The sequence below is a fragment of the Trachurus trachurus genome (genome assembly GCF_905171665.1).
Source record: "Trachurus trachurus genome assembly, chromosome: 10".
Classification (NCBI taxonomy): domain Eukaryota; kingdom Metazoa; phylum Chordata; class Actinopteri; order Carangiformes; family Carangidae; genus Trachurus; species Trachurus trachurus.
The window spans coordinates 7,853,630-7,880,896 of NC_139894.1; the positions used below are offsets into that span (position 1 = coordinate 7,853,630).

The 27,267-nt window shown below is 41.4% G+C and overlaps 1 protein-coding gene across 1 annotated transcript in view; it reads left to right on the forward strand.

Moving 5' to 3' along the window:
- rxfp1 (relaxin family peptide receptor 1) overlaps positions 1-14,294 on the forward strand; it is a gene marked incomplete at both ends in the record, with an annotated part of 77,480 nt that extends 63,186 nt beyond the window's left edge. Inside the window, 11 exons of the mRNA XM_083981187.1 lie at positions 183-254; positions 446-514; positions 659-730; positions 942-1,013; positions 3,583-3,654; positions 4,502-4,573; positions 5,022-5,093; positions 6,643-6,872; positions 12,278-12,688; positions 12,906-13,124; positions 13,864-14,294. Coding sequence (XP_083837313.1) covers positions 183-254; positions 446-514; positions 659-730; positions 942-1,013; positions 3,583-3,654; positions 4,502-4,573; positions 5,022-5,093; positions 6,643-6,872; positions 12,278-12,688; positions 12,906-13,124; positions 13,864-14,294 — 1,792 coding nt within the window. The remainder of the gene's footprint in view (positions 1-182; positions 255-445; positions 515-658; positions 731-941; positions 1,014-3,582; positions 3,655-4,501; positions 4,574-5,021; positions 5,094-6,642; positions 6,873-12,277; positions 12,689-12,905; positions 13,125-13,863) is intronic.
- Between the last annotated feature and the right edge of the window lie 12,973 nt (positions 14,295-27,267).

Genomic DNA, 27,267 nt, shown 5'->3' on the forward strand with positions numbered 1-27,267 from the left:
ACGAATAATTCTAACCGACAAAGCAGGCTCAGTTTTTTTTTCTTCCTTCCTCATAAATTCTTTTGTTATTATAATAATAATTGTTATTCAATACCGGTAATGCTACTAATGCAGTTTCTTATTCATCAATGGAAATTAAGCTGAAAAATTGTGTCCTGTTTTGCTTGTGATTGTTTTTGTAGGATCCTAGAAAATAACAATATCCATCGAATATCCTCCATGACCTTTTCAGGACTGAACTCCCTGGTTTTACTGTGAGTCCTTGTTTCCTTCATCTCTTTGTGTTTCTCTGTGATCTCCTCTCAAATTATCAGAAGCACCACTATTAAGATCCTTTGTTGATCTGTTTAGATTAAATGAATGCTCCTGCTTTGAGGAAACACACTCCACCTTCCCACATCACAGTTGTGTCTCTTTCTTGTGTCTCTCTGTTTCTGATTGACAGGGTTCTGTTGAACAACTCTTTGACAAAGCTGGACGACATCTGTCGGGAAATGCCGAGATTGAACTGGCTGTGAGTAGAATGTGAGATCAGAAACTGTCTTGTCACAAAATTGACATGCTTTTTGATGAATGAATTCTGTCTGTGTGTGCATGTGTGGGTGTGTGTGACTGTATTTGGTCTCTGTGTGTGGCGTTTCGTAACATGTTATTGCAGGGATTTGGAGGGAAATCACATAGAAACCATTGGAAACATGTCGTTCTGCTCGTGCAGTATGCTGACAGTTCTGTAAGTACACATACATTTACAAAATCTATGTCTGAGGCAAAGTTTCTGCTTTTTTAAATAAATATGTCTCACTCAGAAATCTTTGAATTTTGCAGCCAGTGGCCTGTGCGTGGAATCAGTGCTGGCAGTTTATAAAATGGGATTTTTTTTTAAAGTCATAAAATAAAATGGATCTCTCGTTTTTTTTTTTTTTTTTGTCATATTTCTCCAGGGTTTTACAGCGAAACAGGATCAGCCATATACACGAACAAGCCTTCTCAGTCCTCCAAAAGCTCGGAGAATTGTAAGTTCATTTCATTTAATCGATTTAATAAACTTCAATCTATCCCAACTTTCAGGATTGTTCCTACAAAAGAAGCTGATGTGAAGAACTGAACTGAAGACAGAGAGATAGTTTAAAAGTCTGATTTCTCCTTTAATTTTATAACATTCACAGTCTTTGCTTATAATGTATGTAAACCAAGATGCAGTAAGTTTATGCATATAGATATATATAGCTATAGCTGCAAGCAACAGGGATCCACATGTACTGTAGGATTTAGGCGTCACTGAACAAATGCATGTCGTTAATGAACAACATTAGTTGTCACTTTCAGCCCGGGGCTGGACATTTGGTTTGTTGATGGTTGAGCTCATTCTTCTGCTCCTCTAAAACTTTATTTATTGAAAAACTTTCTTACAAAAGTCAGGGCCAGACTTTAGAGCGAGGGGGATTGATATTGATTTTGGTGACTTCCTTACCTTTGGTTCACAGTGAGGTCAAAACGTCACGTTGGACAAATCTTTGGTGAAATTTCTCTTAAACTTCTGGTTGGATTTTCCACTCAAATTTCCAACTGAACTCAAGAAACAGCTAAATCTAAATGTCAGATTTTGATGAACCTTCAGACTGAACTCATTTGGAAACGTATTAACAAAATTAATGAAGAATGATTGAGTGACAATTATAAGATTTTTCACAAACAAAACTTTTCCTAATTCACAATGATGTGTTAATGACCTGTCCATGATCTTTCTCTTGATCTCTCTTGTGATAATATTGTTAGTGTGCATCATTCAGCTGCCATGTAAACCACAGCAAATTAATATTTTTTATTATTAAACATCAGTGCTTCTCTTTATAATGAACTTCAAAGGACATCACTCCTCTTGATGTAACTGACTCCTATAGGTCTGCGGGAGATGCCTGCAGATCTTTGCTTTTTACCTTTGATGTCATCGTCATCGACTCTTGAGTATTACACTCTCTTGCTGTGATCTTTTCTCAGTCCCCTGTCTGTACTTCTTTTACTTCATGTGCTTTACTGTCTGACCAAACAATCACTTTTGTAGCTGTTAAAAGCCTAGTGTCTTTTGACCACTCTTCTGTTCAACTCCTCACAAATCTATATTTTTTTTCCTTTTTTGGCTCAGTGGATTTTGCTTTGAAGATCTTTTTTTTTCTTGCTCCACTTTTTTTTCACAGAAATAGACGTGTTGTATTGTTAAAGGATAAAGAATATAGGTGTTGATGATGATGATAATAATAAAAATGGTTTACATTTAGCGCTTTACTATTGATACCTGATACCCAAAGCGTGTACAGAAACCATCATTCATTCATACCACATTCACATACCACCATGCTGAGAGACTGAAACACTGAGAATAACAAAAATAGGAGAACACTTCTCATTATCTGTAATATTGAGGGCAGAAAAAATGTGGTTGAAGTCAGTATCGCAAGAGATATTTATATATTTATATATATAGAGAAAGATAATGAAATATGACAAATCAATAATAACATATTATATACAGTATGGTTGGCTAATGATCATATTGATATTACCTGCTGCTACTGTGGGTTTTCTCTGAACGAGGATATAATTGGAAGTAAACAAGGAGAGGGAAGTGAGAGAGACATGGACAGAAGTGGCTCCATTTCAACAAGTTCATGATGAAAGAAAAGTTCCAGCTCAAATACTGAGGGCTGTTATTTGAGCCATGACTTTGTTCTCCTCTTGCAAAACTGATTATTGTGGTTCACCATTTCAGTAACTCACTGAGCAGAGCAGGTTGGTCACAAAGAGGAAGAGGAGGAGGAGAGTGGGATTCACACTGTAAAAAAAATCATCATCCCTTTCCCTCTTAGTCTCCGGGATGATGGGCCACATGTATCCTCAGCGGAGATGAATGTGTCACAACATGTTTTCTTAGAGCTCAGAATGTCATTCTCACTTTTTATCCACTGTTGAAATTGACGCTTTCCAGGAGCGATGATCATTATCAACACAGCGCTTCTAGCCCCTTTTTACACATAAAACCCTAGAGCAGAATAAATTGAGTTGATGCACAGACGATCAGGGGACTAATGGAAACTGTGAGAGTATCAAAGAAGTGAATGCATTATACATATGCTGTACAGGAAGTAGCCTAATAATTGCTGGGCTTACCTAACATACAGTGGTCGTTATGCAATCTGCGCATCCATACGTTGGAGAGGTTACATGGGGTGGATTTGTTGATTAATTTTTATTTGCACTCTAACACTTTATTCCTTTAACCACTAATGCCTCTTAGCACATTTCAGGTAGGCTTTTAAAACCGTCATGTTGTTATGTATGTATGTATGTTATGTTACAGGACTACAGATGGAAATTAGCGGCTCCGCTAAATCTGGTGCAGCCATCTTTTTATTGTTTTCAATAACTAATGCAACTGCACACTGTCCTTTTTAAATAAATAAATGAAATGAAATTTGACTTTGAAGATCTGTGTTTATTTGTCACATGCTGAGCTGCTGTACATCAATATCTGTCTGTTGTTTTGTGTGTTTTGGGAAACCGATGTGGATTCATGTTGCCGTGCAGGGATCTATCCAACAACAGACTGGTGGCGATTCCTCCCAATCTCTTTGTCTTACTGGAGGATTTGCTACAACTGTGAGTTTTATTTACACTAATACACTGGGATGTACAGTTCCGTGTTTGAGCGTGCTCATTCAATGAATATTTAATCGACTGTGTCTCTTCATGCTGTCAGAGAGCGACAATGGAGTTCATCAATCTCCAGAAAAATTGCTATTTATGCAACAGTGAAATTATGCAAAACACTCAACTCGATAACTTCAATTAAGTGAAATTTGCTTTCAAGTGAATACACTGAATTAAGCTGTAATCCTTGAGGTTTCAGTCACAGAGCAGCAAAGCACCATAAACGCCAACCCTGTCTCTTTTTGTAGATGCACTCTTGAGGTCAGCGCTAACCTTGTTGACTAATTGTATTACGGTTCCTTTGGCTGACTCACATTAAAAGCCACGCTGTGTTTCCCCCCAGTTGAACACTTTCAACCTGCAGCAGGGAAGTCGTGCTTGTTTAGCACTAACGTAAAATAAATCTCTGATGTGGTGTTAGGAGAGGAAAAGAGTGAAATAGCAACGCTGATGTTAATTAGATCATCTTGATGACAAGTCTGCCATGTTTCCTCAGGCAAAACAATCACCACATAGAGATAAAAAAAAAAAAAAGTGGTTGTATGTATTGAATGAAGTTGTGATTTCATAAAGATCTTAATGGTTATAATTCGGTCTCCAATTATAAACCAACACTGTGGTCAGATGAAGACAGGATGCTCTTGAAATAATAAGCAAGGACACATCTTCAAAGCATACGAGAGGTCAGTCCTCATCCTCAACATCAACTGTGCTGCTTTGTGCATAATGCATTGTATTGATTTCCATGTTACATAATTGATTTTAATCATTTAGTTTCTTCTTTATATTTCCCTAGGAACATATCATATAATCCCATCGTGGAGCTCCAAGTTGACCACTTTGACAAGTTGCATAAACTCAAGTCATTGTAAGTATCCCCTTTCCTAATGCCAAATGACACGTCCTGTGGTGCATTTGGGGGGGGGCAAAAAAACTAGGTCTGTGTTGAAAAGAAAAAAGAGGCATTTGTAGAGCCCTTGTGTCTCTGCCATGTGTAAAGGTGCAGGAGAGGAGCTAAACAGATGACAAAGTGGGATAATGAAAATGAAAAACAGCCTTGACAAGCTGGAGGGAGGCCATTATTCTGTCAGCACTGATCACAGCCTCTGTGTGTTGCCTGGATATGATGTGGTTAATGTGCACTTTCTTTTATTTGAGAGTTCACACAAAAGTCAAAAGTCTGAAAAAGAGAAAATGTTTGTGAAAATGTTTCTCACTAAAAGCAAAAAGGCTGTTTGAACATTTTTGTAATTATAAACCATTAACCTGTGTGTCATCTAAGACAAAAAAAATCAGATGTGTTTATTATTCTGCAGGAGCATAGAGGGGATCGAGATTGGAAACATACAGCGACGGATGTTTGAACCTCTCAAATACCTGACTCATATGTAAGTGCTCAATGTTTATACTGTGAATCCACATGATGTCGTCTGGACTCATACACATACACCATAAGGCCACTCACGTATCTCAAGCCGGCCTTATCGGTACTGTCAGGCTTCTCCTCCAGCTGGGAGATGAGTAAGTCAGGCTTAGTGTAATCCATTTACTGTGTGCAGCTCAAGATACACCCATGCAGTTTTCTGGATAGGATGCAACAGAGGGAGAGAAAATTCCTTTTCAACTTCTACTACAAACATAGAAGCTCTTGAAGGTTTCTTTTTTTTTTCCAATAACGTACAGCTAAATGGAAATACTGTTCACCAGTTATTCATCCAGGTTTTGAAATACAGTACATGCGCCTCTTCCTCCACACATCGGGGCCGAACTGAATTTGAATTGAATTGAATCATTTATTTGTGTGAATCATTAAAATATTTATAACATTCAAAATGTTCAAAAGCAACACCTCGTTACAGAAACAGTTGGGAAACAGTCCCTGTGGATAATACACGTGGTTTTGGAGATGTCAGTGCTGTCAATTGATTACAATACCACTTTGGCTTTTCAATGGATTGCTGTGAAGTTTTGTATTATTATTCAGTTCAGCGGGTCATGCTTTTATACATGTGAATTTAATATTTAGTATGTTAATGATATGTTAATTTTGCAAGGGAGAGAAACAGGAATCAATAGATGTTTATACAGCGAATCATCAAACGCACTATTTGCTCAGTTAAAGTTGTTGAAATTCAATTAACTAGTAGATTGGTGTTCAACAAATCATGTACAAAGCTTGTTGCAAAAAGGTCTCGTCCAACATCTGGAAAAAAAAAGAACTATAACTTAGAAAACTATATTTAAAAAAAACAAGGACAGGAACAAATTGAAGGAACGTGTAGTTCAGTGAAATGAATTAGTCGATGGAGGAATCTCAACTAAGAAAACAATCATCATTAAAAGAAGAGGAGCATGAGAAAATGTGAAAAGTGTTAATTGAGTTTTGTTCTGTTCTGTTTTGTTGAGACAGATCATTCATTTTGTGAACTTCTTTAATGTTATAAAAAAAACTGTAGCCAAGTAACAGCGAGGTGTGAGTGTCTGTGTGGGCCATAATTACAGTATAAAGACATTGTGACAGATTGTTTGAGAGTATTCTTCTTCCTGCTTCTTTTCAGTCAAGATTTAACAGTTTATGTTGATTATTAACAACAATAATAACGTATTGTGTTTATACAGCGCTTTTCATGATACTCAAAGAAACTTAACATGATCATATTAAAGCAAACACACACCAACAAAAGAAAACACCATTATGGAAGTTTATTGTTTATTGCTGGGTGGATGAATTAAATAATCTTGTCACCCATTTATAGATCTATAGATCTACCACCATAAGGAAATATATCACTGGTTTGTTTTAGGTTCACTCTCTCTTATGATGCTCCCCCACAGCTGTCTCAATTTGTAAAGAAAGCCCCTAACACAGTGTGTGTAACACATCCTCTCCCTTCTCTTTTCCTTAACCCGAGCCTCTGTCTTAATCCGCTGTCACAGCTACTTCAAGAAGTTCCAGTACTGCGGCTACGCTCCACATGTGCGCAGCTGCAAACCGAACACCGACGGCATCTCATCCTTTGAGGATCTGCTGGCCAACATCGTGCTGAGGGTCTTCGTCTGGGTGGTGTCCGCCACCACGTGCTTCGGCAACATCTTCGTCATCTGCATGCGCTCGTACATCCGCTCAGAGAACAAGCTGCACGCCATGTGCATCATCTCCCTCTGCTGTAAGTCACTGCATGTAAATCAGTGGGGGGTTGTTGACAAAAAACATACCTAGGTCACATCACAGCAACTAGCTTTTTATTTATAACATATCAAAGTATATTACTTACAGTAGTAGTATTTACTTCCCAGTAACACATGTTTTGTTTTGTTTTTAAGCTTAGACAAATTGATGGCTGCTTGCCTAATGAACTCTGGTTCACAGTTTACCACATTTATATTTACCACTTCGTTATTTATGGGCCCGACTTTAATCTTTTGAAGTGGAAATAACAAATTACTCAAAGTACTCAAGTTCCAGACTTGTGCAGTAAACAGGCCTGCAACTCGGTTGGAAATCTGAAATTAGTGCCCACCCCAGTGTGCTTATCAATGTGTTTCATCAAGACTGGTTTCATTTTACACACACTGTTAGACACCCTCATAAATATACAACAAACAAAATCTAATTTCAAAAATGTAATATCTGCCATCTAAATACAAGGATTCACGTATTATTCACAAACCAAAATTGACACAAATTACAGTAACTGCTCGAGCACAACGGTCCAGGAAGGTCGATGGCTGATTAGATTAGATGTATTTTCACTTTCTCATCTGCCAGATACAGCTCACAGCGTCTTTCTATCACTTTGATTCACATACAGTGTGAGCTGAAGGAAAGAGGCTCAGATGATTTCACAGGTCAGAATTATTTACTTAATGATTTATACACAACAAGGAGGAAGAGGTGAGCAACACAGTGTCAATACATGAATCAGATTTAAACCCCAGCGGCTCCTGAACTTATTTGTCCAACAGATTGAATGTAACCGTGATGTCACACAGCTGCAACACACACTTCATATATAGTATGTGTGAAAGCTATTGAGTATTGTCACATTTCCTTATTCCCATTCAACCATTCACGTTTGTCTACACCTGTCTTTTGGTAGATTTCTGTACGTTTTACTTTTCCCCATATCCTTATCTATAAGACCTTGGTCCTCATAGCTACAGAGGGTGAATATGGACGCCATTTGTCTTCATAAAAGCTAAAGAGTGAGTGAGCCATCTTATTGGTGTGTTAGTGTGAGTCAGGAAAATATATGTGTATTATCTAACATTTATATTTGATCTACTGTAGAACCTGCATAATTAAAAAGTTGTGAAATATGACACAAAGCCTGTAGACATGGCCATAAGTCACTCAATACTTTCTGTTTAAAGTTGAATACAGCAAGCAGTTCAACCATTTTTTTTTCCTTCTAAACTTTCTAAACTTTCAAACACAGACTGGCACTCTGGCTCCTATTTATATAACGTAACATCGTAAGGACACTGACAAGTTCAAACATGACTGACAGCGCAGGACTTTGCCGTAATAGAGTATATTTTCTCCTGTGATCAAAACAGTGGATGGTCTAACACATCCACAGAAAAGTTGTTCTTCTTACTAAAAGCTCCAAGGACTTCTGAGAAATGTGGTGGAGTAGAAGCCGTAAGTTTCCAAAAAATAAAATCCTCAAGTGAAGATTCAGATACTCGAAAAATATACTTATAGTACTTAATGCGCTTTGTTACTGTTGTAGATGTTCAACACAAATGCATTTCCTTATAGTGGAATGATATCAGCAAAGCAGCGAGGTGTTCGGATGTGTCACCTTATCTGTGATAGGAGATGTCAGTCAGAAAGAGCCGGGAGTGAAAACAGATTTTGAAGCTCTTTAGGAAATAGAGCGGCATTGAAGATGAGGCTCTGGAGTTTGTTGGGCTGAAATATACGAACAGTTGATAAATACGATGTGTGTATTCCCGTGGAAAGATGGGAAATTACTGAAGCACTGATGCCGAATAGGTAAAAGTTTGATATGAGATGGAGCCACTGAGGTTAAAAAGGAAACATGCCACATTCCCACATGTGACATCAGTCAGATGAGGAGAGGACTTCATGATTGAGAGAATACAAAGCAGGCAAACTCAATTAAAAAAGGACCTCCAGAGGGCCGGAGGTCATTATAGGTAAAACTAATGGTTTATGGTGATGATCACAAAGACAGGATGGAATCTGACTTTCAAGTGCACAGAGCAGGAAAACATAAAAGCACAGAACATACTCTGAGTAACACATCTCCATATGCTTGTGATGGACCTCCACATCTATAAATGAAATACAAGAGATCCTATATGTACTTTCTACAAGAGCTGCTGAGATCAAAAAGCTCATGCAAAGCAGAACTCCTATGTTATGGTGATTTCTGCTCTTATTCCTGCTGCATCCATGACGAAAACCAAAATCCTCGACATCTCATTTTTCATTATGCTTTATGTCTTTAGGGCTCACTTGCTTATTACACCAACCTTTAAAAGTTTATAACCAGAATGTTAGTGGGGTCTTCCTTTTGTAGCACAGACAAAAACAAATCTTATGGTAATTAACACAAGCGACGTGACCAAGATATTTGTAATTCTATGCTTCTTTTTAACAACAACGGATTATATCCCTCTCATGAAAGCAGGGCGTGCTTGCATGTTGCATTTAATCCTGTTATCAAAGGAGTGGAGCAGAGCTGAGCCAGGAAAGAGAGATGAGTCATGAAGATGGATGGACAGAGTTGTATTCACTGTTATTGCGGTTCTTGAGCTGATTCTTCCTGAGTTGTAAATGGTCATTTCATATTTTTATATCACTCGCATCATTTGACATAATTATCCTCCATTATACTCTTCCCCCCCTCCATCCAACCATTTCTTTCCAGAGATCTTCTCTATTGGTTATTTCTGATATCCTTTTTCGCAGTATCCATGCAACTGAGCCCCTTTGCCCTCAGATGTGACTTTGAGGTCAACTTTAATCTTTTATGAGTTGAAGTGCTTATGGGAATTTGACGTTAAAGGATGTAGAATCAATATATGATATAGAAAAAAATGGTAGGAGAAAAAGGACAAGATTGAAAACATACTTAAGTATGGCCTAACTGTAGAGGTAACAGCTGTCTGAGAACAAAGCTTTCCATTCACAACATTCACTTGTATGAAAACATACTGTGAGTCCCTAATGATGATATGCACTGAAAAATTAAAAATGCTCTTGATGATCAATACCTCACATATCAAGGGAATGACACTCTGGGGGATTTGACTTAAAGATCTTAATCTATACTATAGGCAGTAGTCGAGTTGAGGGGGGATGAGGGGGGATGGCATCCCCCCTGTAATAAAAACGATCAAAATCATCCCCCCTGAAAAAATGCCATCCCCTCTCTCCATCCCTCCCATTTTTACATTAAATGTTGGACATATAACTTGTAATTATAGGCTGTCAAATCAATTTTAACAGCGTACATTTTTTTTTTAAATCTATTGATAGTTGATTTCATTAAAAAACATTTGCACAAATCAAGCCTATCCACTTTTCCATGTTGATAAAAGTATTAAAATGATAATTCAAGGGATATTTAGGCTATAATAGATTAAAATGTGCGATTAATTTGCGATTAATCGTGAGTTAACTATGACATTCATGAGATTGATCGGGATTAAATATTTTAATAGATTGACAGCCCTCATTATTTCATCATTAGAGAGTAGGCCTACGCATGTTGAATAAAATAAATAATAAAATCTGAGGGCACAAATAAAAAAATTCAAATAAACTTGGCTTGATTTGATTTGAGAGGATTAAGAAGTCTTATTTTCAGTGTTTTGTTTTGATATTGAATTTACATGAATTGACCACCCCCCCTGAATTTTTTTTACAACTCGACTACTGTATAGGCCTATACATAAGCCCACACTGATCTGTGACTCACAACTTCTAATCAATTCGTCTTCCTTAGGTCCAACTGGACTCATGTCCCTGTGCGATGAAATTCACCTGAGGCGCTCCTGATATATTCCTAATGCAGTCAGAATAATGGGCTAGTTCAAGGTCACCATAAGATCAAACAGGCCTGAGTGTGAATTGAGCTCTGACAGTTTCCAGTAACCCTGCGTGATATGATTCTGCCGCATCAATTTTGTGCTAATAAAGATTTGTATTCCCTCAATTTGTGGGCATAGCAGCAAAATTGTGAGAGTGTGTGGGCTCTTTCTCTCTGCGCTGTCATTTGCTTCTCTTTGTATCACGTCTTGTCTTCTAGGACTTAGCATGCCGACTAACGAGCCTATGCCCTGCCAGCCCCTCTGCTGCTCAAAGGGTGTATCAGAACCTTTTGTATCTTGTATTGTAAACATAATGAGACTGATGGCATGCAAACACATTCAGCAGCAGAGGAAACGTCCAAATAGCCTCTTTGAAGAACATGATATAGCATGTATCAATGCAAAAGGTTTAGAAATGTTATAACATAGAAGCTCTTATGATACCCAAATCACACACCGCATCAGTGTGCAAAGCTGCAGATGCAAACTTTCTGTGCATCCATCATTCATACATCTGGTCCCTGTTATGTAATCATCAATGACTCACTGTTACATATTCATTTTTATATTTCTACATCTACAGAATACTACCACCAAGGCCACTGATTATTATGGTTGAGCTGTTTTGCAGATTCGCAGATCAAATGGCTTTTTTTTTTTTTTTACTGATGATATTAGCAATTAAGTTTCATTTCATCTACTATATTATATATAACCAGCTTGAAAAACTGCAGTTACATACTATTTTTATGCCTCAAATGTGCAAATAACAACCATGGCCAGAGGCTTTGGGTTTAAAATCTGTTGGTACGTTGGTTTGTCGGTCCATTCCTGTGAGGGATTTCTCAGTAACATGATTTTTTCTAAATCTGGCACTGATTACATTTTAGAAATGTATTCTTGGCCTAACCAAGAATTAAATACGCAGAACTTATTATGAAATTCCTTAAAACTCTTCACTGCTGCATATGAATCTGGACAGACATGGATGTAAACTGCAGTTTTCACAGGCTGTAATTCCAGATGCGGCTTATGCTATGTGCTTGTTTTTTTGTTGTACTTTCTCGACAACAAAGCCTGATGCTCTGTGCAGCTCTTTGCTGTTATTTACTTTTTCTATGGGTCTTAAATACAGAACACATGAAGGAGTGGCTGAGCTGTTTGTCCTTGGTTTCCTTTTCCAGGCTGAATGGCTGCTATCTGTCGTTGTGTCATCATTGATCATTTATGTAAGGCCTTTCATGTTGGGCCATTTGTCTGCGTGGTTTGATTCTGTTGTCACTTCCAAGAAATCACTGGTTTCCTTGAGAGAGCAGGCAAGTCTGTGTGTGTTTTTCGTAGTGTTCAAATGAGTTTCTGTGCTCACTTGTTGAATTAATGAGCCAAGCTGAGGGAGGAAACACTCCGAAGTTTGTTTCACCTTTCACCGCACTTTAAGTCTGGAAAGTCAGATGTTTAATCTCACTGATAAATCCTCAAAATTTCCTCTTTTTTTGGCCTGCAGGTGCAGATGGGCTGATGGGCATCTACCTCTTCATGATCGGTGCGTACGACCTGAAGTTTCGGGGCGAGTACAACCGACACGCCCAGGCCTGGATGGACAGCAGCCAGTGTCAGGTCATTGGCTCGTTGGCCATGCTGTCCACTGAAGTGTCCGTCCTGCTCCTCACGTATCTCACCCTGGAGAAATACATCTGCATCGTCTACCCTTTCCAGTACTTGACACCTGGCTGGAAACGAACTGTCACCATCCTGCTTGGGATTTGGGTGTTCGGCTTCATTATTGCCTTCCTGCCACTGGCCTGCAAGGGGGTGTTTCGTAACTTCTATGGGACCAATGGTGTTTGCTTCCCGCTGCACTCGGAGCAGCCGGAGACGCTATGGGCTCATGTTTATTCCATAATTATTTTCCTAGGTAGGTGATTTGTACTTTCAATAGTCCCCACTCCCCAGAGCTTTTGTTGTTGTTATTTTCTTTGTGTTAAAAAGTCATTATCTAGTGGATGTATTTGTATTTATTTGCATATGAGAAATGCACATCCACAGGGCAAATCGACACTTTTGCAGTTGTTTAAAAAAAGAAAAAAAAAAGAAAAGGAAACAGGAACTAACCAAAATATCTCTCTGTATAGGTCTGAACCTGGTGGCATTCCTCATCATCGTCCTATCCTATGCAAGCATGTTTTATAACATCCAGAGAACAGGCACTCAGACCACAAAATACAGCAACCACATCAAGAAAGAAGTGACCATTGCCAAGAGGTTCTTCTCCATCGTCATCACCGACTCCCTCTGCTGGATCCCCATTTTCATCCTGAAGATCCTGTCACTGCTGCAGGTGGAGATTCCCGGTATAGTAGAAGTGCTATAACCATTTAAAGGAATACTCCACTGAAAGTTTACATGAAGAGCATCAGTTGTGCTCCCTCTGTGTCTAGTCTGTTTCTTCACAGAGGACAGCTTCAGGGTTGTACCTGCTGTAGAAAGCACTCAACATGACCCCGACTGGAACAAATCAGGATGCCTGATATAGTTTGACATGTCCGTTTTCTACAGCTTTAGAGCTGCGTTTGGACTCCCCTGCCTCTGCTGTGAATCAGAGCTATAAAAAAAAACACAGCAAAGAACTGGAAAAATCTATATTTTCTGTGGTGTATTCCTTGAAGTATTCTATCGACTGTGCATCATTTAATCTTCCAGCAGCCTGAGCTCCATTAAGTGCAGGCCATTTAAGTGCAGTTCACATGGTTAAATTGTTTTTTTTTTCAGAACACCTCTGATACTTTAGAAAGAGCATTAACCCGTAGCCACCTCATTGAAGTTTGCACTGTATACTCAGATGACCATTTGTTGATGTGCAGAATCCATTCAGCTCGACATACACTGACTAGTGAGCTGTGACGCTCTAATTAGGCTCCCTGTAGTGACAAAAGGGATTTCCATTTTTTATAGAACTGCCATTGGGGAGAAAAAAAAGCCTCTCCCCATGCAGAATAACCATGTAACATTTATTCATCCCTATACAGAGACTTTACACTAGCTTTGTTGTTTTAATCCCCCTCCCTCTGTCTTTTCCCTCTCCTCCTGCAGGCACCATCAGCTCCTGGGTTGTCATATTTATTCTCCCCATCAACAGCGCTCTTAACCCGATCCTGTACACCCTGACCACCCGACCTTTCAAAGAGACCATTCTGCAGGTGTGGGCTAACTACAGACAGAAGAGACCCCTGCTGAGCGGTCACCCGGCTCATCACCCATCGCTCACCTGGCAGGAAATGTGGCCCCTGCAGGAGAACAGCCACGGCCTCACCCCGGGGAACCCTCTGGAGACGACGTGCGTGCAAGCCAAGCTCACCCCTGTGGAAAATACCAACGACGGATACAATGACATTACCGTTAGCACACGGCAGCAGCAGCAGCAGCAACAGAAGCAGTGCACGGCGGTGTCCGTGATGTCGCAGAAACAAACGGTGTCGCACACACACACTCAGACACACATACACTCAAATGAACTCATCTAGGTGACTTTACACCAGTTAAATGTGATTCAGGTCCATTCAACTCCACAGTTGAGCGTGTTCATCGTGTTTAGAAGTACACTTTTGATGAAAAGGACACTCTTGTGACTCTTTGTGACCAGATTTCTCCTTTGTTGTGGAAAATCATTCATATTCATTAGTGTTTTGGGAAATCCCACTGTGTGCCTGTCTTGCTTAAGCAACAGCAGCCATAACAGCAGATGGGTGAAGTCAGTGCAGAAATCAATTAGAGGGCAGCACAGTTCCCCCAAATGAAGACAACATGCTGTCTCCAAAGGAAATCTCTTTTCGTGCAGAACAGAAGTCCTGCCCCACTTCTGGTTGAGCTTTTATCCACCAGCTTTTAATACTGAGTTTTGTTGTTATTCTTCCATCAAAGTCCACAAAAGATTTTCTGTCCAAGTTCTGAGCTGGATATTCATCTACAACCAAAATACTTGGCTAATAAGGATCCTAATAATGGTGTCTTAAGCAAATATTTATCAAACATGTTGTTGTTGAGTGCGTTGAGTAACAAAATGTTTGTTGAGTGTCGATCGTCATTCTTTAAACAGCAAAAAAATCTTCATTCAAGATTCATTTAATAGCCTTTGTTTGAGCTGTCAGATTACATCTTGCATACTTCCTCAGCAAATTGAGTTTACTCAACAAATAAGTAGTGTTATCTTTGTTGAAATGATGAGCTGCTCATTAGTTATTATTGTAAATGGAGCTGCAGACAAATTCAGGTTTATTTTCCAGCATCCTGCTTCGAGCCGCAACATAGAAAATACGACTCCAGTCAAATGAAAACAACATTTCATCCAGCCATCTCCTATTCATTGATCTTTCGGGGCAATTATTCTGGGATTGTGCCCCTGAAACTGTGCATTGAACAGCAACCAATTTAGAAAAGTTTGACCTGATTTATACAGATAGTCTTAGGGGACCACTGAATTGAAGTGTCTACCCGCATTAACGTGTCACAACTAAAATAATGACCCAGAACTTTTGATTCTGGGGCCTCATGCACTCACTAGCAAAGTGTGTTTTTCTAATGGCCTATACATCACAGAAGTGTTAATAGCTACATTTATCTGGGATTATGTTTGTGTTAAATATAGACCAGTGACTAAAGCAGAATTTAGCTGTTTAGCAGGATGTTGTGCTGTTAACAGACTGGACACTCTTGGATTGACGGAAATAAATACATTGTCCACATCTGAAGGCTGAAAACCATGATGGGCTATTACCTGCCTAAACCTATATTATTTGCGGTGTCCCTGCTGCAGAAATCATTGATTGCAGTGTCTCTGTAAGTAGACACACTGTGTGTCCTGTGGCTCTTCATGCTGTTTTTCCTGGTCTATAACTTCAAATCTGACTTAAAGGATGTAATCAAACTTATTTGAGAAAGATTCAAAGTGAGTTGAGTAATGGAAATGTGATACACTTCGTTTTTGGCACCACTGCTTTTCTCATTTATTTTTACATGGTTTGTTGCATTTGCCTTTTAACCAAAGTTACTTAAAATGGCTAATTGTTTTTTGATTGTTGCTATACTGCTGGCTCAGTCAGTTCAGCTCCTATGTGGACACTAAAATGTGACACTTATCTCAGCTCAATGATGTAACTTTTGTTGTTGGTGGTGTTTTTCCACGGCAACATTTCAAATTCCAATTAGATAGTGACAGAAAAGTTACAGTCTATTGCATGCACTGAGATCCAGTACTGTGATGCATATAAAACCTGCTAACAGCTGAACATTTTTATTTATTTATTATTTATTTATATCTTTATTTATTTGTGTGTTTATGTGGGGACATTTTCTAACTAACCCTGTCACATTTGCAAATTGGTGTAAACCAAAAATCAGCCAACAATTACCACAGAATCAGTCATAATTGGTTAAACAATCGGTGAAGGAAGTGACCCCAAGGGTTAATGGTAAGAGCTTTAGTTTGTGGCTCAATAAACAGTTCTGTCTGTTCTTGTCTTTTCGTCACCATCCCATTGTTGTGAAATGAAATGTCATTCTAATTGAATGATTTTGCATTTCTACAAATTGCCTAAGTTTCAGGAGTCTAAAACAAGGAAATGTTCTGCTGATTTTGTAACTTATTCAAGCAAGACCGTTTGTTGTTTCATTGTTAACATGTTTACTGTACTACATATTATGTGAAAAGATCATAAAGTTCACGGCTTCCTGTCGGGCACTGAGTGTAAATGCAAAGAGTGAATGTTGTGTTTCGTATTTGTAACAAAGCAGTGCAACAGGTCAAAACACTTCCAGGCTTTGAAGTGTATCATTTTAATATTTATCGACAGTTGTTAGCGCTGGGGGCTCTGCAAGAACACTCTCTGGGATCCAAGTCCATCGACTGTATGGGAATGAATGATTAATGTGGCTGTTTCATTGTTGTATGTTAGGCCCACATCTTGAGACCTCGCAGTGTTGTTGTTGGACTGAATGTGAGAAGCATATAAACATGTCCCTCATCTGCTTTGGGGCAACAAAGATGTTTATTCAAAGTATGTGCCAAAGCCTTTGTTTTAAGGGGTTTCTGCATGCAACAATGAAACTGATGTTGGTCAAGGACCTTAAGTGTGTCTCTGATGCATTTTTTCATGGATTTTGCTGCCAATACTTTTTACAGTTTGTTGTTGCAATGCCTGATAAGGAATCGTGGAGAAAATCCTGCAGGAACAGTGTATTTCATATCTTTGTTTGTGGGAACAAGCAGGGGGTTGAACTGGGGAATGAATGCAAGCAGAGACGGCCACCATGGCTCGATAGACAAAAAACAAGGACACTCAGTGTCACTGCTGCAGTGTGGGCAGCTCCGGTTCAACTGCATAACAATAACAACTTCTGAAGTTTTTTGACATTTGCACCACCTGCAGGTGAGAAATAATAGGCTGCTTTCATTTCTTGTTAGCTGTTAGCCAATGCACTAGGGGTGATGAAGGTCAATCAGTCAGTTCACCTCTTTGGTACAGACTAACAATATTTGAATTGCCCATAAATTTGTGGTGGCCAGAGGATGAACAATTTAGTTTTTCATCTAGCACCACCAACATTCTTGTCCTATAAAAGTGAAATAATATAGCCTACCTATTGGCCTCAGTGAAGTTTATGACCCACAGGCAGTGAACCATTCTAACATTTCCACCATTAACAGGTTGAAATTTCAGGTTGTCGGATCAGCAGGTTGTGTTCAGTGCTAGTCAGCATAAGCTAAGTTGTTGACAAGTTAAACATTACATCTCCTTAACATCGAGTTGTTAGCATGTTAGCGTGCTTATGTTAGTATTTTGGATGGTCTCAAATCCTTTTAGGCAACAAAAAAAACCTCTCACACTGTTAGTCACATGATATCAAGTGTCTCTGTCAGAAATTCTCCCGTGTGAATCGTTGTTTAGAAGAATTCAAAATGTGGGTGTAAACAGTGACATTGGCCATTTACCCTGGTAGTAAACTAGTGTTGGCTAATGTCAAATTTCACAAGTGTTAAAATAGACACAGCTTTGTCTGTAGGGGGCAGTATGTAAATCTGCGTGTCTGTAGCTGTTCCTCTCCTCTCCAGTAGGAGGTGCAGGCGGAGATGCAGAACTGAACCTGCGATATCTGACAAGGAGTCGTGAGCAAGTTCTTTGTGATTCTGTATGCAAAAGTGCTCCAAGATTAATTAAATTAAATTAAAATGTATAGATATATAGATCCATAGATATCAAATTGCTTAATCTGTCTATTCTGGCCCATGAAGTCACTGAGGTTACATGTTTATTGTTGATTTTATAGTGGCTATTGATTCTTAATACATTTGCTGTAATTAGCTCATATAATTTTATAATGACATGTGTGATATGTTTCTTGTGCCATCTCTGTTGACAATAATATACCAGCTTCAATACTGTTATCATATTTGTAGCTGCAAATCAGCACATGCTGGCGTGGCAGAAGATGTACAGTAACATTAGGTACTGATCAAACTAATGCAAAATGATCTGATGGGAGGCGCATAGCAAAACACCACAAGGACCATTTACCACCAAAGATGTTTACATATATATATATTTCTAAAATGCGTAGCCTAGATTTCACTGTAAATATCAAAACTGAAACAAAAAGGCAGAACATCAATAAAGATTAAAAATGTAATAAAAATTGACCTTTTCTAGCTCATTGCGGTGCTCGTGTTTGATTTTATCAAACAGTAGCCGAACAGTTAAATAGTACAGTGAAAGAGCCACCATCTTCGGTTTGTTTCTGCAGCTTCATTATTATCTTTGCAAATCCACTGTAGTTTCTTAATGATGTATTTTGAAAAACCTTTTTACGATCAAGCTTTTTTGTACAGTTGGTCACTGAGCAGCCGGTGAGTGAATGAACCTCTTTTGTACCGCCACCAGATTACCCTTCATGCTGTTCATTGCTGTTCAATACTGTATAGACAGCCTATATTTGCATCAAAGAACATTTTTTCTGACATCTGTCATCATTTATCCTTTTGAAGTTACAGAATTGTCCAATCTGTTAAGTGATGAAAAATATGCCATTTTTGAGTCTGTATTTTCTGTTTGTGTTGCATCTGCCGCCAAGATTAATCAAGTAAAATGCTGAATGTAATGTATGACATGAATCCAGTGTGTGCAACAAAGAATGTATTCAATTCATACAGGCCGGTGCATATTCTCATTTGCCCAGGTCATAGTATCTCAAAGGAGGTTAAATCGAAAGCAAGAGGAGTTAAAGAAGCCATCTATGTTAAAGTAGAGAAACCATCCCTCAACAGGGGAGGTGGCCTCAGACACCACCTATCTCCAATTTACAATGCTGCCCTTTCATCCCTTCCCAGGAGATTCAACAATCTAGCCTCAAAGAACAACAACTGTTCACAAGTGGCAAGTGACTCCAACGACTGTCGTTATAACAACATAGGGCACTAACGAAGTCGAAACCAACTTTCCATCAAAGGCAGTCCTTTAAACGACTGTCGTTGGCACTTGGAGCACAAAAGGGAACCAGTGACATCATCACCCTTGTGAACGCCCACACAAGAGGTTAAATAGTGAGTCTCCACACCAGATAGTTGGACCAGTCCCAGCCTGGTCAGTTGCGTACATGAACTGATGAAGCCTCTTGGATGAGAGGTGAAACGTCTTCCTAGACAAATAACTAAGTCCAGTTGCTTTCGATTTAACCTCCTTTGAAAAAAAAAAATCAATTCATACAGGTGTGACTTGGTGTGTAAGGTGTATGTGGGATTGCAGAGACAGGCAGCCGTTTTGAAATGCCTTTTATAAATGCTGTCTAAAAAATTCCCCAGCTGGTCTGTGGGTGGGAACACAGACTCACCCTCACCTCACCCACAACTGCACCAAACCACGCATTTTTAACACTGTGATGATCTGTGAGGACATTTGTACAAATAACCATCAACTCTTCTGTGCATACTTTGTTCAGTGAGAAGCTGATTCCTGTGGAACTGTATTTTTTCATACATTGTAAATTTATGAATTTCTAGCAAACATGGAGGAGATGTTATTAAGATGTTATACCTTTAAATGTGTGAGTACAATGTATGTGACTGTCAGTGTTTCCATTATGTTCCTACAGTATGCCGAAAGGGCAGAGAAGCCAGCTGTTTGCTTGAGATATTCTGATAATATCGACAGGCTTACATTTACTATTGATGGGAAAACTGTTATCAGTTCATTTGTTGTATTGACCTGTGTCCTAAAATAAAATTATGTCTGATGTTAGTTAATGTATTTCTGTTTTTCTTGACTTGAAGCTGCATGTTGAATTATGACTTTCAAGTATAAAGTTTGATTGTTTAAGCCTCACAATGTACTTCAATACATTAACCTTCTGTAAACAAAGAGGTAGATTCTAGTTTGCTCATAAACTACTAACAGATGTTACTGAAATGTCATTTAGAATTCGCCAAGTTTTTTGAATGAATGTCGCGCTAGTTGAAACAAAAGGCTAAATTAAGTATTTGGCTGTCAGAATCCGTTTTTAAGACATGAACTGTGAATGAATCAGTGAATCAAATATCATCACTACTGAATAAACATTAGTCATCCATAAAAAAAACTCATATGGTTCCCACAAATAAAACAGTGGTTTCTTGACATTGGAAAATAGTATAGTTTACTTTAAACAATAACTCAGCCAATTGTGCACAATAAATATGAGTAGGCTACAGTATAAATATTAGGGAATTCATTGTTTATAGCAATGTGAAGTTCTCTGTAATGAAAAGGATATAGGTTCTAGACTACTTAATGATGTCTTTCCCTTAATTAACATTTCTTTTCTGAACCAAATCAATCTTTCCTTAGCCACAGGCTACGTGCCACAGGCCTTCAAGGTGGCTGTCATTAACCCTTTACTTAAAAAACCTTCTCTTGACCCAGATGTCCTCGCCAACTATCGGCCTATATCCAACCTTCCTTACATCTCTAAGATCCTTGAGAAGATTGTCCTGGAGCAGCTACATGAACATCTGCACAGCAACGAGCTCTTTGAAGCTTTCCAATCTGGATTCAGAGAACACCATAGCACTGAAACAGCACTTGTCAAAGTCTCTAATGATCTTCTTATAGCTTCAGACAGAGGTCTCGTCTCTGTTCTTGTACTTTTGGACCTCAGTGCTGCATTCGACACCATCGACCACAGCATCCTGCTGCAGAGACTAGATCATGAAATAGGGATTAAAGGGCCCGCCCTGAAATGGTTTAAGTCATACTTATCTGACAGGTTTCAATTTGTTAATGTTAATAACGACCATTCAGAGTATAGCAGAGTTACGCATGGTGTACCGCAGGGTTCAGTCTTAGGGCCAATCCTCTTCATTCTTTACATGCTCCCATTAGGTGGCATCATCCGGAAGCATTCAATCAATTTTCACTGTTATGCGGATGATACGCAACTCTACTTGTCCATGGAGCCAGATGACAGAAGCCGGCTCATCAATCTGCAAGACTGTCTGAAAGACATTAGATCCTGGATGTCCTCTAACTTCTTGCTACTGAATTCAGATAAAACTGAGGTCATTGTGTTTGGACCTAAACATCTCAGGGACACTTTCTCTGATCAGATCGCTACTCTAGATGGCATCACCCTGACCCCGAGTACAACCGCGAGGAACCTTGGAGTCATTTTTGACCAGGACCTTTCCTTCAGCTCCCACATAAAACATGTGACTAGGACCGCCTTCTTCCATCTGCGCAGTATCACTAAGATTAGGAATATTCTCTCCCAGAGTGATGCTGAGAAACTAGTGCATGCATTTATCACTTCTAGGCTAGACTACTGCAACTCTCTCCTGTCAGGATGTCCGAAAAACTCTCTAAAGAGTCTCCAGCTGGTCCAGAATGCCGCAGCGAGAGTTTTGACAGGAGTTAGGAAGAGAGAGCACATCTCTCCCACCTTAGCTTCTCTCCACTGGCTTCCTGTAGGATTTAGAATAGACTTCAAAATCCTTCTGCTGACTTATAAGGCTCTTAATGATAAAGCTCCATCCTATCTGAAAGAACTAATCATTCCTTACTGTAGATGTGCATGAATGAGGGAGACTGGGGACCGTTACGGTGAAACACCCGTTAGCTTTATTAGCCCATAATGAACAACCACAACAACCACGCGTACCCAGCATTCCCCGCGCCCCTGACGTCATCACGCTGTAGCAGTAACATAGCAACTGTCAACACAGTCTACATCCCCCTTCTTAAGTTATATGTCAACGAGCACATAATAGAAAATAGCACAGGCTTGCATATAAAGAAACCCCAAGCATTATAGAATGAACATGGGTTATGCATATAATGTGTAAATGCAAAACATGTAACATATCTGTCTTTTTTTTTTTTTTTTTTTTTTTTTTTTTTTTTTAGAGTGTCCAACAGTCCATTCAGCCAGAACAGGCTGCAACATGAGGGGGGGTCAAATGTCAGTGTGCCTGCACATCACAGAGCTGGTCTGTGACAAAGTCCTTGTAGAGAGAGCTGGGCCTTGACGCTCTCCCTGAGCGAGTAACAATCATAGGCCGCTGTCCCTGTGACAGTGCTGGTCCCACACTGTCATGTTGTGGGCTTTGTGGATGTGCGATTGCGGCAACAGCAGGTGGATCCCCTGCCGTGGAGTCAGACACATAGGTTTCAGGTGTCTGAAGTAGGTGGCGTCTGTTCCTGATATATGTAGCATCTCCAGCCTTGACCTGGTAACTATTGGGTTGTGGTGCTGTTCCTAGCACTGTTGCCAGCCTGTCATGTCCTCTCTGTGTCTGCATTCTCACTGTCTGCCCAGCCCGCAGTGGAGCCAGCGGCCTAGCTGACTTGTCGTAGTAGGCTTTTCCTCTCTGTCTCGCTTGTGTCAGGGCCATTTGGACCTGTGTTTCTACTCTGGGTGAGTACCTGGCTTTGGTCATGGGAATGAAAGCCCTGGTGCGCCGAGAAAGCAGGCATTGAGCTGGCGATGGCAGCTTGTCCCTGGGCATGTTGCGTAAGCTGAGGAGAGCTGCATCTATGTCCGTTCCATCTCGTGCACATTTCTCCAGCAGGTGCTTTGCTGAGCGCACAGCCCTCTCAGCAAGCCCGTTGGACTGAGGGTACAGGGGACTGCTGGTGACATGACAGAAGTCCCACTTGCGAGCAAATTCCTGGAACTCCCTACTTGTGAAGTAAGCAGCATTGTCTGTCATGAGTTGCTGTGGCACTCCGTGAGTAGCAAAGTGGCGTTTAAGCTTGGCTACAAGTGTGGCACTGGTTGTTCCTGGGAGACGGTCTATCTCGAACCAGCCAGAGTAAGAGTCAACAAGCACAAGATGCTCCTTTCCCTCCCAGTCAAAAACATCTGCTGCAGTGAGGGACCACGGTAGGTCAGGGATGTCATGCAGCTGAAGGGGCTCTTTAGGCTGGTGTGGCTTAAGAGCATTACAGGGGGCACACCTGGAAACTTCTCTTTCAACATCACTGTAGATGGTTCCCTATATGTGTCAGGCCAGCCTGCAGCAACGACCTCAGAGAGACGCCGGCACACAGGATCAGCCAACGTCTCACGCTTCAGTTCCTCAACCCTGTGTGAGGAGAGGATGTCCACCACCATGACCTCGTACTCCTCCATTTCCTCAGCCTGGTCAGTGGAGGGCAGATGTGCACGGGAGAGAGCATCAGCGACGTAGAGCTCCCTGCCCCTCTTGTAGATGACGTCGAGGTTGTAACGCTGCAGGCGGAGCATCATCCTTTGGATGCGTGCAGAGGCTGTGTGAAGTGGCTTTTTTAGTATGGTAATGAGCGGCTGATGGTCAGTCTCGACAGTCACAGCCCGTCCATATATGTAGTGATGGAATTTTGTGCAAGCGTAGACAAGGGCCAGGAGCTCTTTCTCGATCTGAGCGTAGCGTGACTCAGTCTCTGTGAGGGCCCTTGAAGCGAAAGCCACCGGCCTGTCGTTTTGGAGGCAGACAGCACCCAGTCCGTGCTGCGAGGCGTCAGCTGACAGTACAACAGGTTGGTGCACATCAAAGTACCGCAGCACTGGGGGACCTGCGATGAGTTCTTTGAGTTTGGTGAATGCCGCTGTGTGGTGCTCCAGCCAGCACCAGTCTACATCCTGGCGCAACAGCTCGCGCAGGGGCGCTGTGGTCTCACTGTAGTCTGGTATGAACTTGGCCAAGTAGTTGGTCATGCCTAGGAACCTTTGGAGACTGCGCTTGTCCTCCGGCGGGGAAATCAGGCGGACGGCAGCGGTCTTGGCAGGGTCGGGTTTAACACCCTGGTTGGTGAGCAAGTGACCGACATAAGCAACCTCCGTGACCCTGAAACGGCACTTCTCAGGGTTCAGTCTGAGATTGACAGTCCGTATCCTGTCCATGACTTGGCGGAGACGTAGATCATGCTCCTCCCTCGAGCGGCCCCACACCAAGATGTCATCGATCACAATTGCACACGGCTGTCCTTCGAAAAGCTGCTCCATGCACCTTTGGAAAACTTCACTCCCCGTGGTGATGCCATAAGGCATTCGCAGGAAAGCATAGCGGCCCACAGGAGTCATGAAGGTGGTGAGTTTTGAGGACTCTTTGCTGAGCGGCACCTGCCAGAAACCACACTTAGCATCTAGAATGCTGAACATTTTGGCATCAGGCATGTCAGCGATCACCTCTTCCACAGTTTTCAACGGGTGGTGTGGTCTGAGGAGGGCTTTGTTGAGGTTGACGGGGTCGATGCATAGTCTGATGCTACCATCTCGTTTGCTCGCAGCCACCATGGCTGAAACCCATTCAGTGGGCTCCTGAACCGGTGTGATGACTCCCAGTCGGGCCATCCTATGCAGTTCTGCCACAATCCTGTCCTTCATGGCCAGTGGCACCCGTCTCGGAGCGCATATAGTGGGGTGCACGGTGTCATCCAGGCGCATGTGATACACCACAGGCAGCTTACCGATGGTGCTGGTGTCAAATAAGTCCTTGTACTCTGTCAGCTCTGGCGCTTCCTGCTGGACGACAGCATGCACCTCTGGTCCAAAAGTCACGTAGCCGAGTCTGACACTGTCTCTGAGACCCATCAATGGCTTGACGTTTCTGTCCACAACTTGGAATCGCAGCAAACCGCAGCTAAAGTTCATGTCTGCCGCACCAAGAGTCTGGATTATGTGACCTCCGTAGGCTACAAGATTTGCTCTTTTGCTGAGGTTGATGTGAGCAGTAGGATCAATGTGCTGAAGAAGAGCCCTGGATATGACGTTGCATTTGGCCCCAGTGTCAATCTTTACAGTCAGTTGTCTGCCAGTGTTGCAAACAGACAGTTCAGCAAACCTTTCATCTTGCTCATGCACATCCTTTGGCTTGTCTATGCTCTCACAGTAAAACATTTCTACAGTCTCGCAGCGAAACACATCAGTTGGCTCTTGCGTTGGCTGCGTGTCAAGTTCACTCACGTGTGTGTATCTGCCCCGGCGTGCAGTGGGGGGCGGAACCTGCCCTGGCCTGTTGGCGGCAAACGATTTGCCCGATCTGCAGCATCTTGAGAAATGGTTCATTTTTCCACATGTGTTGCAGCGCTTGTTGAGAGCTGGACACTTGTTTCGGTCAGGTGCGTGTTGACCGCCGCAGTTTGTGCATGGGTTGAATTGCACTGTGCACACCTCTGCTTCCCTCTTTAGTTCTCTGTTGCCCTTCTCAGATTGTTCATGTAGCATGCAGATTTCAATGGCCGAATTTAGTGTCAGTTTCTTTTCCTTCAACAGCTGTGCACGGACAGCGTCACTTTGAATACCACAGACCAACCGGTCTCTTATCAGTTCATCATGCAGTGTCCCGAAGTCACATTTCTTGGCCATTATTTTCAGCGTGGAAACATATGACTGGACTGACTCGTGCTGTTTCTGGTCAGTAGTGTTGAATGCATGTCTGTCCATAATTACGTTTTTTACTGGCAGGCATAGTTCCTCAAATTTCTTTACCAGCACGGCAGGGTCCTCGCGATCTTCGTCGTCCGCAAAATCAAACGTGTCGAATTTATCCAGTGCCTCCGGACCGGCGAGGTTGAGAAATGTGTAGGCTTTCACTTTCTTACTAGCCGTTGCTAGCCCGGCGTTGCTGTAGACGTGCCATTCCCGCTTGAACTTCTCCCAGTTGTGAGCGATATCCTCGTTAAAGACGAGCGGGTCAATCCGGCGGAGTCCTTGTGCCATCTTAGATTAAGTTCGGCTCACTTCTTACACCATGTAGATGTGCATGAATGAGGGAGACTGGGGACCGTTACGGTGAAACACCCGTTAGCTTTATTAGCCCATAATGAACAACCACAACAACCACGCGTACCCAGCATTCCCCGCGCCCCTGACGTCATCACGCTGTAGCAGTAACATAGCAACTGTCAACACAGTCTACACTTACTGTCCTACCAGAGCACTCCGCTCCCAGAACGCAGGTCTGTTAGTGACTCCCAGTATCTCTAAAAACAGACTGGGAGGTAGAGCCTTCAGTTACCGGGCTCCTTTACTGTGGAACCAGCTCTCTCCATGGGTCAAAGAGGCAGACACTCTAGCTACATTTAAGTCTAGACTTAAGACCTTCCTCTATGACAGGGCTTTTAGTTAGGGCTGGTTCAGGTAGCTCTGAACCATTTTATAGCTACGCTGCTATAGGCTTAGACTGCTGGGGACACATCTGGTTACACAGAGCCCTCTCCTTTCTCCTCCTCTCCCCCTGCTAACATTTCCATATTCCGCACATTCTGTGACAAACTGTAAACTGTTTTCTTGTCTGTAACAACATCTATTGCACGTCTGTCCGTCCTGGGTGAGGGATCCCTCCTCTGTTGCTCACCCTGAGGTTTCTCCTGTTTTTCCCTGTTAAAAGGGTTTCCATGGAGTTTTTCCTCAGTCGATGTGAGGGTCTAAGGACAGAGGATGTTGTTACGATGCCATGTAAAGCCCTTTGAGACAAACTGTTTGTAAAAACGGGCTATACAAATAAAATTGCCTTGCCTTGCCTTGCCTTGCCTTCTATAACATCCCATGTTATGCTTATCTGTCTTTTTCTGACTTGTTGGATTGAATGGTGGAAATTTTGTTTTGCATACCACAATGGGCTGCATGGTGGTGCAGTGGTTAGCACTGTCACCTCACAACAAATGTTTTTTTTTTTTTTTTTCATAAAATAAAATGAAATAAAAAAGAAATACTAAATTAATGAAATAAAATAAAGTAAAGGTCAAAGGTCAAATTCCTAGACTGCACTTCACTGCTGCGAGCCACCCTTTCACCGGTGGACGGTGGTGGCCCAGTAACCTCGTATGGCCGCTGTAACTCAACACCTGATTCCTAAACTTCACCTTCTCGGATTTACCCATAGGATTTACCACAGCTGCGCTGCGCGCTGACGTGTGGAGATCTACAGTTACGTAGACACGTCACCGCCGACGTAGCAGCAGCAGCAGCGGCAGCAGCAGCGCAGCGTTGTGA